Source organism: Lithobates pipiens, unplaced genomic scaffold (assembly GCF_037356315.1).
Source record: "Lithobates pipiens isolate NorthernLeopardFrog02 unplaced genomic scaffold, aLitPip1_a1.2 Scaffold_28, whole genome shotgun sequence".
Taxonomy (NCBI): domain Eukaryota; kingdom Metazoa; phylum Chordata; class Amphibia; order Anura; family Ranidae; genus Lithobates; species Lithobates pipiens.
Genome location: NW_027507789.1, coordinates 42,160,990 through 42,176,412, shown reverse-complemented (window position 1 = coordinate 42,176,412; position 15,423 = coordinate 42,160,990). Strand labels below are relative to the sequence as shown.

Here is a 15,423-nt window from a genome sequence, read left to right as displayed (position 1 = left end):
GCTCATCGGAATCCCCCCCCCCCCTCCGGCGCCACAATTGGCACCTTTCAGGGGGGAGGGGGGTGCAGTTACCTGGATAATCCAGGTAACTGCACCCACTTCCGGGATAGCTGTCTGCGGAAAGGGGCGTAGATTACGCCCCTTTCCGCAACTGCCTGCCCCTTTGCGCAAGTGCCCCGCTGCCTGCTGGGAAACACACAGTTTCTAGAGGCAGCGGGGACCGTCTGGATTGCGCCGCGCGGCTCGCGCATGCGCAGTAGGGAACCGGGAAATGAAGCCGAAAGGCTCCATTTCCTGATTCCCATACCCAAGATGGCGGCGGCAGGACCCGACAGACGACCTAGCGATCGGCTTCGGGTGCCGACATCGCGGGCGCGCTGGACAGGTAAGTGTCACTATTTTAAAAGTCAGCAGCTGCAGTATTTGTAGCTGCTGGCTTTAAAAAAAAAAAAAAAATGCGGAGTCCCGGTGGACTCCCGCTTTAAGCATAGGCTGTGAATACTTATGTACATGTAATTTTTTTTGTTATTTTTAATTTCAAACAATCTTCCACATTGTCATTATGGGGTATTGTTTGTAAAATTTTGAGTAAAATAATGAATTTAATCCATTTTGGAATAAGGCTGTACCATAACAAAATGTGGAAAAAGTGAAGCACTGTGAATACTTTCCGGATGCACTGTAGGTCAAAAAGTTTTCCTTGTCCTCTTTGAAAAATGTTTTATAAGAATCCAACATTGTCACCTATAGCAGATGAAGGCCTCTCTAAATATTCTAATGCTACTGACAAAAATAATATCCTGCTGATACTTCAAAAGACATTGCATGCACAAATGATCACGAGTGGTAGCAAATACAATTAACAAATCTATTTTAAATATTCCCAACAATATGGCATTAGTTAAAAATATATAAAAATAAAAAAATAATACAATATTTATCCTATGCATTAAAAGGCCTAAAGTGATACTAAATTCTTGTATTTGTCTAAAAATAACAAACATGTTATACTTACCTGCTCCGTAAAATGGTTTTGCACTAAGCTAGGCTCTTCTCCGCTCCCTCGCCAGCGCTCCTGGCTCCTCCCTCCTGCCGAGTTCCCCCATAGCAAGCAGCTTGCTATGGGGGTCACACGGGCCGAGCCGCTGCTCTGTGTGTCCATTCAGACATGGAACCGCAGCTCCGCCCTGCCCCCATCTCTCCCCTCATTGGCTCACAGACTTTGACCAACAACATGGGGAGCCGCTACTGTGCCTCAGCCAATCAGGAGGGATAGTCCAGAACAGCAGATTCTCTCGTGCAACATCGCTGGATCGAGATGGAGCTTGGGTAAGGAAATGGGGGGGGCTGCTGCACACTGAAGTTTTTTTTTTTATCTTGATGCATAGAGTGGATTAAAATAAAAAAAACTTCTGCCTTTAGAACTTTAAAATCGGTAAGGTAAAAAAATAAAAATAAAAAATTGCATATGTTAATAGCTATTATAGGGGAAATAATTGTATTAAATCTGAAACGCTATCAAAAACACTGAATCTACTTACCTCTCCAGGAAAGGGATTTGCATCTGTGAAGAGAGAACAAAGTCAGTGTAAAGACTGGCTGCTATGCCAATAAGACAACTATATGGTTCCGAAATAGTGAAAAATGCAATCTCCATTCATGTTAGAATGCGACTTCCTTGTACGAAACAAAAAAAATTAAAGCTGATGAGCATCTTGTATAGTATCTCCTCTAGCTATAATATTTATGAACCGGTGAGGCCCATCCTAGCTTTCCAACTAGGTAGCAATACCAGGATCCGTAGGACAATCCAAGAGCTTACATCTCTAAGAACAAATTAGCAAAGGCAGCTTCCATATTTCATCCTTCACAGAATACCTAATATTTGAGCACCTCTATAAACTGACTCTTTGTTTTGGGTGGAGCGAGACAGGTTTTGATCTCCAGTTGGATTTTTCACTAGCTTTGGCTTTTTTTTTTTTTTTTTCAGAAAAAAGAAGAAGCTTGCACCATGCATGTACAAGTACACCGTACAGTGCTAAGGAGGACCTTTTAGAGGGTGCATGTTAAAATATTCCTCTACCAAGTGCCTGCCAAAAAAAAAAAAAAAATAAAAAAAAAAAAAAAACAGTAAAAGCCGATCTCTGGCCAAAAGCTTTGTTGGGAAAAAAAACCCCCAAAAAAAACACAACATTAAAAAACCCATTTCAAGCCCACCTCTGGCCAAAAACCCTGAAAACTCCACCCCTACCCTTAAATCTCTGAAATTCAAGTGCTCTTCCTAGAAACTTCTATGCCTTGAGTATTATTGGCTGTATATCTGCAGTGTGAAATCATCTAAAGGCACTGCTGCCTCTGACCGCTTAGTCCCACAAAATTTGGTGATGTCACTACTGTGTGTCCCTCTTGTTCTCTTTGCTAGAAAGGAAGATATAACGCAGGACTTGCAATGCAGGTCTGCTTGACTCATTCTGCAGATCTGGCCCTCACCCACCTCCCCTGCTGCTTCTTGAATGTTCCCCTCTAGTCATTGGATCACAAGTCACCAGGGGAGCTGCTCTGACATGGGAAAACGAAGTCCTTTCTCAAATAAGAGGTCCCTTTCCATACAATGGTGAACAAGTCATGGTAGGTCAGTTATAGGAACTAAATACAGCTGCAGGGAGCCTATAAGTAATACTTGGTGACTACACTTTGCCCTCTGCTTGCCTTTTTTGGGCACATCTTCCACAGATCAGGTCGTCTTTCGGGGATGTGTGCTTGTATTGAAAGAACATGCTTTCACTGCTCCTAATCCCTTCAAATTTACGCATATACACCGTTAAAGCCCTCCAGGAAACGTGAACATTTTCCTTCATAATGTGGCTGCACGTCCACTGCAGGAGTAACCTCTTCTTTAGAGCTAGGGGACATAGAAAAGAAGTACTTACCAAATCCTGTGCACTGCTAGATCAGTGCCCGCAGAAACTTCTAATCTACACCACTCTCCAGCAGCCTAAGTTCCTGATATAATCAAGATCATTGCAAGGTCTATAGCCTTGCAATAGACTTGAGGACACCGAGGGACAGTGTTGGCCTGTCGGGGAGCATAGGATCAGTGAAGTAAAAGTGCTTTTATTCTGCCTTAAACTAAATGAGAGATTAACCCTTGTAGTGCGGGCATAGCCCCAGAGTTGGGCTTTAACTACTGTCAATACTCATTCCCAGGACAAATCAACTCTGTTTGAATACTCAGCTTTGGTCAACCTATCAATCATTAACACTTACGTGGCTACAAGCTTTTATCTGCTATGTTCAACTATTGCTAGAATTATAGGGCGAATATAAAGAAATCTTGAATGCATTCATTGATTCTATAAGATTGTTTGTTTAGGAGGTGAGGTTGATTTACCAAAGGAAAACATACTGTGTAGTGCAGTTGCTCTAGATCTTAGGGGAAGCTCTGCTGAGTGCTATCATCCAAACATGTGCAATCAATTAAATTTTTTTTTCCTTGCCTGTGATTGGGTATTCTTTGCAAAGTGAAGCTTTACCCAATTTACTAAGCTCTGGAGCAAGTGCACAGTATATTTGCCTTTAGTAAATCAACCCCAATGCGTCTCTTGCTTATGACAATTCATATGCTTTGCATTGTGAAAAAAGAAAAAAAAAAGAAAAGAAATTCATGTAAAAAAAGAACACTCTTAAAGTTCGGTCTGGATCCTCCACAATGTTAGTCTAATAGGGATCATGCTGCTTCAGTGCAATGTGTCAAAGGGAGTGGCAAAAAAAAAAATTGACAAGTGTTCCAAGTCTTAATTGTTTAACTAGTTACAAGCGGGGCTAAAAAAAAAAAAAAAAAAAAGACAGCCAACGTGTTCTGGGTGCCACACAATCCCCTTTATCAGAGCTGGGTGAAATGTAAGCATGTAAAGACTAAAAAAAACAAAGCAGGGTATACATTGACTAAAAATTAATCGGTTTAGTAGGAACCAGCCAACTTTGGTCTGTGTGTACTGCTGTCTGTTCAATTGAAGCCAATCTAATGACCAGCTTTTGTTGAACATTCATGCTGGAAAGCCCGCATTCAATCAGTGCTGGCTGGCAATGATGGCTGAAGGAGAGGCCTGTGCGCGCCCCGGCGGGGGAGAGGCCTGTGCGCGCCCCGGCGGGGGAGAGGCCTGTGCGCGCCCCGGCGGGGGAGAGGCCTGTGCGCGCCCCGGCGGGGGAGAGGCCTGTGCGCGCCCCGGCGGGGGAGAGGCCTGTGCGCGCCCCGGCGGGGGAGAGGCCTGTGCGCGCCCCGGCGGGGGAGAGGCCTGTGCGCGCCCCGGCGGGGGAGAGGCCTGTGCGCGCCCCGGCGGGGGAGAGGCCTGTGCGCGCCGGCGGGGGAGAGGCCTGTGCGCGCCGGCGGGGGAGAATACAATAGCATTGCAGGGAATATCCCTGCATCACACAATGTTGTATCGATACAGGGATTGGTCAGGTTTAAGCAGTTTGATCTGGAGGCAGAAGATGGTATACACAATGGACAAAGCTAGTGTTCACAGTAGAAATTACACTGCAGGCTCTATAAATCTCTTAGTACAGGATTCCTAAAGGACACTTTAGGAATGCATTAAAATCATAACATCCCTTTACATGACACTCAGGTCCCTGCAAATGACAATTAAAAAAAAAAAACATGTCAATTACTGCCAGTCATGGCTGCCATTAGTCTGGTTGTTCCTCTTCTCTGTAATGACCGATTATTTTGTTACCATTTTATTTAACGCAGCCAATGAAGAGCTCATTAACAAATAAAAAAAAAAAAAAAAAAATCCAAGAGAAAATATTTACTGCAGCCAGTAATCAGAGATCATTTACAACCACTGTCTCCCTCCATTTCACAGCCAGCCACACTAAGCATCCTGCCTGGCTGGAGACTGGCTGGCTCAGTTATTACAAATGGCATTGCTAGAGATAAAATCAGAAACTAGACAGCGCAGAAGGGAACCCGCCTCCGAATGATCCTGTAATACTCACCGTCTTCTGCGCATTGTACATAAGGGAGCGGTACAGCTGGGCAAACTGAGCATAGTTGATCTCTTGGTTTCTCTGCTCCACTTCCTATAGAAAGGGGAAGGGAGGGACAGACAGAGAAGACATTAGACTAAAATCTACAAAGTCAAAAGATAAAAAATAAAAAGTCTATCATCATTGCCAGCGGTGTCTTCCAACCATCGCGGTATCTCAATTGGTCTGCAAACAAGGGGAGTCCAACCACTTTCTTTCAGCTCTGGGTTACAGAGACAACCAAAAAAGAAACAAAGCAACCTACTACTACTACATTGTAGTTCTGCTAGACACGGTTGGTGGTAAGTTGCAGCGGCCGGTCTAAAATCTTAAATTGTTACTAAACCCAGGACCCTGCATTCACTATATCTGGTCTCCCACAGTAAACAGAACATGGAAACGCAACAGTTTTAGTAAACATAAACTGCTAAATAACTTTTCTCATCAGCAGTATATAGCAGTATTGTGACTTATATTAGTGTCCAGCAAAGCACTGGTTAAAGCTTGTAGGAGGCGTTTTCATTCTCCCGATTGTCCTATCAGGCTGCAGGACCCCTGACCATCTGGCTGGACAGTGCTGATTGGCCCTGTGCCGATAACATGCACCCTCCCAAGGGGAAAAAACAAAACACACACACCTCTAGCAATAAAAACCAAACTGATCATGTGTAGCTTGTCCCCTATCTGGTGTGTTTGCATGCTCCACGTGCAGAGCCCACCAGGAACTCGGCGCAGCGCTGCGCTAATCACAGGCAGTGAGACATTGCCCGATCCCTGCGGCCGCGCATCGGGCAATGTCTCACTACCTGTAATTAGCACAGCGCTGTGCCAACTTCCTGGCGGGCTCTGCACGTGGAGCATGCGAACATGCCAGAGCTCATCCTTAGTTACAAGATCTCAGCAGTAAATGGGGAGCAGGTGTGTTAAATTTAGTGTTATCACTCTCACCCTCTCATATTGGTCACTGGAAGTTCCACATGGCATTTCATGGCAAAGAATTCTGAGGATCTGAATAATTTTTGCTCTACATAAAGATGGCCTAGGCTATAAGAAAATTGCCAAGACCCTGAAACTGAGCTGCAGCATGGTGGCCAAGACCATGCAGCGGTTTAAAAGGACAGGTTCCAGTGAGAACAGGCCTTGTCATGTTTGGCCAAAGAAGCTGAGTGCACGTGCTCAGCGTCATATCCAGAGGTTGTCTTTGGGAAATAGATGTACAAGTGCTACCAGCATTGCTGCAGAGGTTGAAGGGGTCAGCTTGTCAGTGCTCAGACCATGAGCTGCACACTGCATCAAATTGGTCTGCATGGTTGTCACCTCAGAAGGAAGCCTCTTCTAAAGATGATGCACAAGAAAGCCCTGCAAACATTTTGCTGAAGACAAGCAGATTAAAGACATGGATTACTGGAACCATGTCCTGTGGTCTGATGAGACCAAGATAAAACTTATTTGGTTCAGATGGTGTCAAGAATGTGTGGCGGCAACCAGGTGAGGAGTACAAAGACAAGTGTGTCTTGCCTACATTCAAGCATGGTGGTGGGAGTGTCATGATCTGGGACTGCATGAGAGCTGCCGGCACTGGGGAACTACAGTTCAGTGAGGGAACCTGAATGCCAACATGTACTGTGACAGACTGAAGCAGAGAATTCCCCCCCCTTCAGAGACTGGGTTGCAGGGCAGTATACCAAAATAACTACCCCAAACACACCTCCAAGACGACCACTGCCTTGCTAAAGAAGTTGAGGGTAAAGGTGATGGAATGGCCAAGCACGTCTTCAGACCTAAACACTATTGAGCATCTGTGGGGCATCCTCTAACGGAAGGTGGAGTAGCACAAAGGTCTCTAACATCCACCAGCTCCGTGATATGGTCATGGAGGAGTGGAAGAGGACTCCAGTGGCAATCTGTGAAGCTCCGGTGAACTCCATGCCCAAGAGTGTTAAAGTGGTTTGGTACCTAAAAATGAAAGTTCATGTTATTAAAATCAACAGATAGCATACTTACCTAAACGAACCCTGAAAAAAAAAAATATTATTTTACATACCTTTTATTTCTGATGTTTCAGCTGACTTCCGGGTTGTCCTCCCGTGGGAGTAGGCGTGGCTATCGTCCTCGCAATGGTCCCTGGGAAATTTCCCAAGAATCCATGGGGGACAATGAAAGTTTTTCTTTCCTTGTCACTGCTCTCACTGAGCATGTGCAAGATGGAGCGGAGCATGCTGGGAGCCAGACGTCATCATATACCAGGAAGTAAATGCCTGTGGGCTTCAGACGCCCACAGTTAAAATGGAAAACGCCAGAGCAGGTTTTTATAAGTCATCCTGAGGAAAAGATTTGTCGCGCCGGGGGTCAAATAAACGCCGGACGTGGATGCCAATCGAAGGTAGCACTCGCCCACCAGTGAGACAGGTAAGAAAAAAATAAAAAAAAGAGTGGAATCCCGCTTTAAGGCAGTACTGCAAAATAATAATGGCCACACAAAATATTGACACTTTGGGCCCAATTTGGACATTTTCACTTAAGGGCGTACTCACTTTTGTTGCCAGCGGTTTAGTCATTAATGGTTGTGTGTTGAGTTATTTTGAGGGGACAGCAAATTTACACTATTATACAAGCTGTACACTCACTACATTGTAGAAAAGTGTAATTTCTTCAGTGTTGTCACAAGAAAAGATATAATAAAAGCTTTACAAAAAATGTGGTGTACTCACTTTTGTGAGATCCTGTAAGCTAACATGCAGGGGCGTTTAGTGGCAAAGAAAAAAAATGCCATATGCCCCTAACAGCAGCATTAAAACGCCCATGAGGCCTTAAGAAAAATCAGTTGCAGTTAGGGGTCTTAAAAGTCCTATCCTAGTGTCAAAATCATTACATAAGAATGTGGCACTTTCAATAGAGCCAAGCAATATATAGTAAAAATAAATAAATAAAAATAAATAAAAAGTGTTGCTCAGAGTGGCCTCAATCCTCCTCTTCCAGGGTCCCCGGAAGCGAACTTAGCGCCTCATCTTCTTCTGCGGGACTACCATAGCTAGCCACTGGCTATGGGGGTAGGTAGTCCCCGCGCTCCTGAGCTGTGCGTCTACGGAGCTGCGCTCCATAGACTTACACAGCCGGACTTAGGTCCACCCCCCGCTTCCTCTGATTGACAGCACCAAGAGCCAATGGCTCCTGCTGCTGGAATGCAGTGTAAAGAGGAAGGGGAGAAAATATTCCGCCGTGCACAGCGCTGATCTCTTCTTTCTCTTAGGCCGCGTACACACGGGCGGACTGTTCGCCCAACTTTGTCCGCTGAACAGTGTTTGGGCGGACAGTCCGCTCGTGTGTGGGCTTTCAGCGGACAGTTGGACGGACAAGGTTTTTCGGAATTTCCGAAAAACTGTGCGCTGAAACCTTGTTTCAGCGAACAGCCCGCTCGTGTGTAGGCTTGTTCGTCAAACAAAGTTGCGCGCATGCTCAGAAAGGATTTTCACGCCGAAAGCTATAATGCAGTGTATAGGACGTCGTATTTTTCGTCCCGTCGTACGTGCTGTTCACGTCATCGCGCACGGTTTCAGCAAACTGTTCGTTCGTCGTGTGTGGGCATGTCCGTCCATGCTAATTTTGAGCGGACTGTTTGCTGAAACTGTTGGATGGACAAAGTTGGGCGAACAGTCCGCGCGTGTGTACGCGGCCTTACTCTTCATACAGGGAAGGGGGGCACAGGGACACGGAAAATGTTTTTTAACTTAATGCAAGCAATGTATTAAGGTAAAAAACTTTTTTTAGGTTTAGTAACACTTTAATTTCAGTATGGATATCACAGGTACAGGACGTGAGACATAATTTCCCAAATGAGTTAACCGTTAGGGCCCATTCACACTTGTGCGACTTGCCATGCGACTTCTTATGTCATGTCACAGTGCATGGTTTGCAATGGCACCTGTTTAGATCAGTGCGACTTAACGTTGCAGCGATTTTGAAAAGGTGCCTGCACTACTTTTGTGCGACTTTCGAAGCAAAAATGGTCCAGACGATGTAAAGTCTGCTCAAAGTCGCACCAAAAGTGAATGGAGCCTTTTTCTCTTAGAATTCCTACAGTACCCATAGTGCCTTGTGTCTAAAACCAGACTAGTCACTAAAGCTCCCTGCGCTTCAGTTATTCACTATTTCAGTTTCTTTCCAGGTTATGGTTTGTTGACATCAACAGCACAGCAGATACAAGTAGGGAGAGCTTACCGCCTATCTGAATGGATCTGGAGTTGTAAAAAGCCTTTCTATATCTTCCTGTGAACTTTGTATTCATACAAAACAGGAAACTCATAGGGGAGGGGGCATCATGGTTCTCAGTCAAACATGAATAACTGTAACCTAGCTACAGAACACATCTAAGAAACCCTTACTGTAAAGATGGGGTTGGCAGCCCGTTGATCGCAGGCTACCTGTCGACCGCGAATAATGGACAGGTAGACCGGGAATGGGTCTGCGCTGCAGACACCCACCTTCGCTCTCTGCCCCAAGCCTCCCTTGCCCCACCTTCAGTCCTTCTCTGACCCCCCCGCCTCCACCGCTGTCATCAGTAAACAGCAGCTATGGACAGAGCCATACCCATATCCGCTACCACCCTTCACATCACCCCACCCCACATTCCGAGCGCAACGCACTCCCGATCCCACCATTCCGAGCGCAACGCACTCCCGATCCCACCATTCCGAGCGCAACGCACTCCCGATCCCACCATTCCGAGCGCAACGCACTCCCGATCCCACCATTCCGAGCGCAACGCACTCCCGATCCCACCATTCCGAGCGCAACGCACTCCCGATCCCACCATTCCGAGCGCAACGCACTCCCGATCCCACCATTCCGAGCGCAACGCACTCCCGATCCCACCATTCCGAGCGCAACGCACTCCCGATCCCAGCATTCCGAGCGCAACGCACTCCCGATCCCCGCATTCCGAGCGCAACGCACTCCCGATCCCCGCATTCCGAGCTCAACGCACTCCTGATCCCCGCATTCCGAGCACAACGCACTCCCGATCCCCGCATTCCGAGCACAACACACTCCTTAACCCTGCATTCTCTTGCTTTTTTTGTGTCCACTGCATTTGCGATCTACATTGGGGTTAATAATGTATCATCACCCGCAGTAAATCACGAAGGCAGTGCGTTTTTGGAGTCACCAGTACCGTATTTGTAAATTGAAATCATATCCCCTCTCGAGCATCTTCTTATTATCGCTTTATCCCTGGAGTTGATCCCCTTTTTAATGAATGCCAATATTCTGTTTGCTTTGTTAGCAGCAGCTTGGCATTGCAGAGCCTATCATCTACTAGGACCCCCAGGTCCTTTTCCATCCTAGATTCCCCCGTCCGAGTTTCACATCCTAGTGTATAGATTGCATTCACATTTTTGCCACCCAAATGCATGATTTTACATTTTTTCTACATTAAACCTCATCTGCCACGTAGTTGCCCACCCCATTAATTTGTTCAGATCTTCTTGTAAGGTTTTCACATCCTGCGGAGAAGTTATTGCCCTGTTTAGCTTAGTGTCGTCTGCAAATACAGAGATTGAACGGTTTACCCCATCCTCCAGGCCGTTTATGAACAAATTAAATAGGATTGGTCCCAGCACAGAACCCTGGGGGACTCCACTAATCACCCATGACCATTCCGAGTATTCCCAATTTATCACCACCCTCTGAACTCGTCCTTGTAGCCAGTTTTCAATCCATGTACTCACCTTATGGTCCATGCCAACGGACCTTACTTTTTACATTAAATGCTTATGGGGAACTGTGTCAAATGCTTTTGCAAAATCCAGATACACCACGTCTACGGGCCTCCCTCTAGATGGCAGCTCACCTCCTCATAGAAGGTCAATAGATTGGTTTGGCAAGAGAGATTCTTCATGAATCCATGCGGATTACTGCTAATAATACCCATTTCATTACTAAAATCTTGTATATATTCCCTTATTCCCTCCAAGAGCTTGCATACTATTAATGTTAGGCTAACTGGTCTGTAATTCCCAGAGATGTATTTTGGCCCTTTTTTTAATATTGGTGCTATATTGGCTTTTCTCCAATCAGCTGGTACCATTCCAGTCAGTGAAAATTAGGAACAATGGCCTGGCAATTACTTGACTGAGTTCCCCAAGTACCCTCGGGTGCAAGCCATCTGGTCCCGTCAATTTATCAATGTTAAGGTTCCCAAGTCTAATTCTAATCTCTGTCAACCATGGAGGTGCTTCCTATGATGTGTAATCAGGACAAACACTGCAGTTTTACTGAAGCCCCCCCAATTCTCTCATGAAGACTGTGGAGAATGAATAAATTAAATACCTTTGCCATCACCCCATCCTTTGTAACCAGATGTCCTTCCTTATTCTTTATGTAGCCAATATGGTCTGTCTACCTTTTTTACCGTTTACTTAAATAATTTCTTGGGATTTTTTTTTGCTCTCCTCTGCTGTGTCTTTTGTGTTCTATCTTAGCCGCCCTAATTGCACCCTTACATATCTTGTTGCATTCTTTGCAAAGTCTGAATGCTGATGATGATCCCTCAGCCTTGTATTTTTTGAAGTCCTTCTCCTTTGATTTTATATGAATTTTTACATTGGCGTTAAGTCATTCAGGACTTTTGTTTGCCCTTTTAAATTTATTTCCCAATGGGATGCACTGGCTAATACTAATTTAATATGCTTTTAAAGCAAACCATCTCTCCGTGTTCTTTGTTTCTAAGATTTTATCCCAATTTATATCTTCTAGAAAGGTTTGTAGTTTAGGGAGTTTGGCTCTTTTGTAATTCAATGTCTTTGTGTTTCCCATTTGTGTGATTTATACTGAAGCCAATTGACCTGGGATCCTAAATTGCTTCCGTATTTCCACATCCGTGATCAGGTCTGTATTGTTGGTAATCAGATATAGTAACACCCTGTTTCTAGTTGGTGCATCTACCATCTGACCCATGAAATTGTCATGCAAGACATTTAGGAACTCGCGAGTCTTAGATGAATGCGTGGTTCCCTCTGCCCAGTCTATGTCTGGATAATTAATCCTCCATTATGATAACACTTCCCGTCCTTGCTGCAAATCCAAATTGTGATAGGAGGTCTGTCTCCCCCTCCTCCTCAGGTTAGGGGGCATATAGCCTACAGCCAGTATTATTTTCCCTTTAGCGTCATCCCTTTGGAGCTCTACCCATAAGGATTCCACCTCCTCCCTAACTCCCTTATTGATGTTCTCTCTCACAGTCACTTGTACATTATTCTTGATATATAGGCATAAGTCCCTCCCCCTTTTTGTACCCTCTCTATCCCTGCAATAAAGGGAATACCCTTGAATGGTTGCCAGCCAATCACGAGAGCTGTTGACCCGGGTCTCTGATATTCCCACAATTTCTGTGCTGAGCGGTACTCTGCTGTTTATTTAAAACCGGAGGCGACGTCACCATCCCACCTGTTCACTTTGTCCAGAGAATGGTTTGCAATTTATTGACAGAATGCAATGTGTTCCCTGAACAGCGCCTGTGCCGAGCAAGTAACCTGTGTTCACAATGCAGCAGGGAGGCCCACTGAGCCCAGGACCCGGAAGCTAGTGGCAACCACTATAGTAGCAGTGTCTACTACAGTGATTTTAAGCTACCACAGGGATCCTACAGGTATGGCTCATACATGCTTATATTAGTCCAAGCTGGACCAATGTAACTATGCATAAATTGGCATACCTGCCATTCATTTTCAACATAAAAATGATTTTAAAAAAAAGGGATACTTTTTTTCCCCAAAATTAAGTTTCATGTAGCAACATTCATTTATGAAAAGTTTACTAGAGGAAGCTTTAAAGCAGTATTAAACACAGCTTACAATAAAGCTCATCTGTAGGTACAAGAAATCTCTCCTAAATGTGCACCATTTAGGAGATGTCCACTTCTGCAGCCAGTGAAGTCACCGGCACATGCGCTCTACACTCTGAAGGTACAGCATGCTGTGCTGCACAGCAGCCGTGGCCCTCGTGCCAATGCGCAGGAGTGACATCGCGGTTCGGCCATTCAAGCGGTGAAGATGAAGATGGAAGCCCTGTCAGTGGTAACAGTATGCCACTGTAGGACTTTGGTCTAAGGTAAGTTTCTCATAATGTGCTAGTAGCTAGGGAGCATCACTGCCAGTTTCTTTTAAGATGCTGGTGCCTGCACCCGAAGCCCATTGAAAGAAATCAGCTCAGGTGAGGACAGTGCTGGATCCCTGAACAGGTAAGTGTCTTTATATTAAAAGTAACAGCTACAGTATTTTCCCACTGTATTATAAAGTGCTCTTATTGTTTTATTTGTCCCCGTCAGAGAAATTTGGGCTTTTATTATTTTTTGCCTTTAAGCATTGGAAAACGATCGGTATCTGATGAGGAGCACAGGGTGGCAAATGAAAAAGGATAAAAACGTTATAATCAACGTAACAAATTTCTAGCCAATAGATAAAATGGATGTATTGAATGGACTTCTCCCCTTACCGTCAGTCTATCACGTAGAAACCTCATATTGGGGACTCTGTAGTTGACCTGTGACAGCATATTCTTCAAATCCTTGACAGAGATCCTATAAAATAAAACCAGAAAGAAAACTGTAGTCGGTTTTCACTGAAGTGATTTAGTATCCCATATTAAAAGGGTAGTGTCCTCAAAACTGAAATTCTATTATTGGAGGGTGGATTGATGGTGGTGGAACCTTGCTATATGATTGCGTGAATGCTTTGTATTTATATCGGTCAATCTACCAATGATTTTTGCTTTTGGGCATCCAAATGACAGTATGGCGATTTCTATAAGCCGAAGGGTTATCACAGTCACCTTAAGATGGACATATATGAATCTGCAATCTCACTCTACCTTCTCCCCTTCATTGAGAGGCTAGTAACGGGATGCTGTGTGTGGAGGTGTCGAGTGTCCTGCTGCTGAGCCTGAAGCAGAAGTTATGTTTAAAGGTAAGGAGGGAAAGGCGCCGCAAATATTACCAAAACCAGGATGGGTGCAGGAGGATTGGGAAGCACTAGAGTAGTGGCCCCCACCTACCTTTCAAACCAGAGCTATTACAAGAGCTGACAGAGCAAGAGGAAATGTCACCCGCCAAGAAGGCATTAACCAGGTGCAAGACCATAATGGACAATTATCGGAATATGGGCTGGTGCCCCGCAGTGAGGGACCCTGCCCACAGGTGATTAAAATGGATGTCCAGCAGACTTTGAACCCCTGTGATAATGAATGGCCCCCATTGGCTTCATCCTCTTCTTTACTTACCGAGTATGAATGCAAATGCATCTACCTGTTCAACTGTCTCTATTCAGAATAGAATTGAAGAGGAGAATACAGCCGGTCAGGTCTTTGAACCCACACTAAGAGTTGTTTATTCTTTGATATAACACTGTACCTCCTCACTTTCCCTGCTTACAGGCCAGGTATGGGCCATATGGGAAGAGGTCGTTCATACACGTGGTGATCTTCAAAATGTACAGGAACGTACTAAAGTATTAGAAAGCTGGGTTAGTGGCAGAGGATACATTTACTCCGTTGGGAACAGATGAAGTCTGCTACACGTAAGCTTAATACCACTGTTTCTAAAGTCGAAGACATTGAGAACCGTTTACGTTGTAACAACGCTCAGGTACTGGGTATACCAGAGAAGGCTGAAGGTAACCCAATTAAATTTGCTGAACAGTGGCTTATTGAAATCCTTGGCAAGGACTATCTTTCTTCATTGCTTATTGTAGAACGAGATCATCGGGTCCCTACTCGGCCTCAGAAACCAGGAAATATACCACACAGCCCTTTCTAATAAGTCTTTTAAATTACAGAGACAAGGAGAATATTTTGCAAAGAGTGCAAGTCCTAAATGATAACAGATATAATGGATCTAAAATTATGTTCTTCCCCGACTTTTCACCAGAGGTTCAGAAACGAAGGGCAAACTTCCACGAAGCTAAGAAATGTCTGTTACTCCAAGAGTTAAAATATTCTATCCTGCTCACTGGCGGGTGGCCCATAAGGGGAACATACAACTATTTGAAACACCCCAAGATGCACAGGACTGGCTTGCCGGTCAATTTAAAATTAGACCTTGGGGCGATGGCCCTCTTCTGGTAGGAAATCCACAAAAAGCTGGATGTGGGGACAACGGTACACATTTAAGTATTAGCCAGGTTGTCAGAGGCTTAACCGCTTCCCAACGATATACGTCAGAAGAAGGGCATGTACAGGCAGAATCACGTACCTGTACATTGCCCTTTAAGAGGCGGCTTGCGGGCACCGCCAGGAGCTGCGCGAGCCTGCTCACAGGTCCCGCAGACTCGATGTCCACGGGGATACCCGCGATCGTCTCATGGTGAGGAAGAACAGGGCGATGACAATGTAAACAAGCAT

The 15,423-nt window shown here is 45.0% G+C and overlaps 1 protein-coding gene across 1 annotated transcript in view; it reads right to left on the bottom strand.

Annotated features, from left to right (window-relative positions):
• The window catches only part of PLCG1 (phospholipase C gamma 1), a 154,087-nt gene that overhangs the window by 63,085 nt on the left and 75,579 nt on the right, over positions 1-15,423 (bottom strand). The window contains exons 5-7 of the mRNA XM_077459131.1: positions 13,522-13,606; positions 5,002-5,085; positions 1,542-1,564 (exon numbers count right to left, since the gene is read on the bottom strand). Of these exons, the coding sequence (XP_077315257.1) occupies positions 1,542-1,564; positions 5,002-5,085; positions 13,522-13,606 (192 nt within the window). The remainder of the gene's footprint in view (positions 1-1,541; positions 1,565-5,001; positions 5,086-13,521; positions 13,607-15,423) is intronic.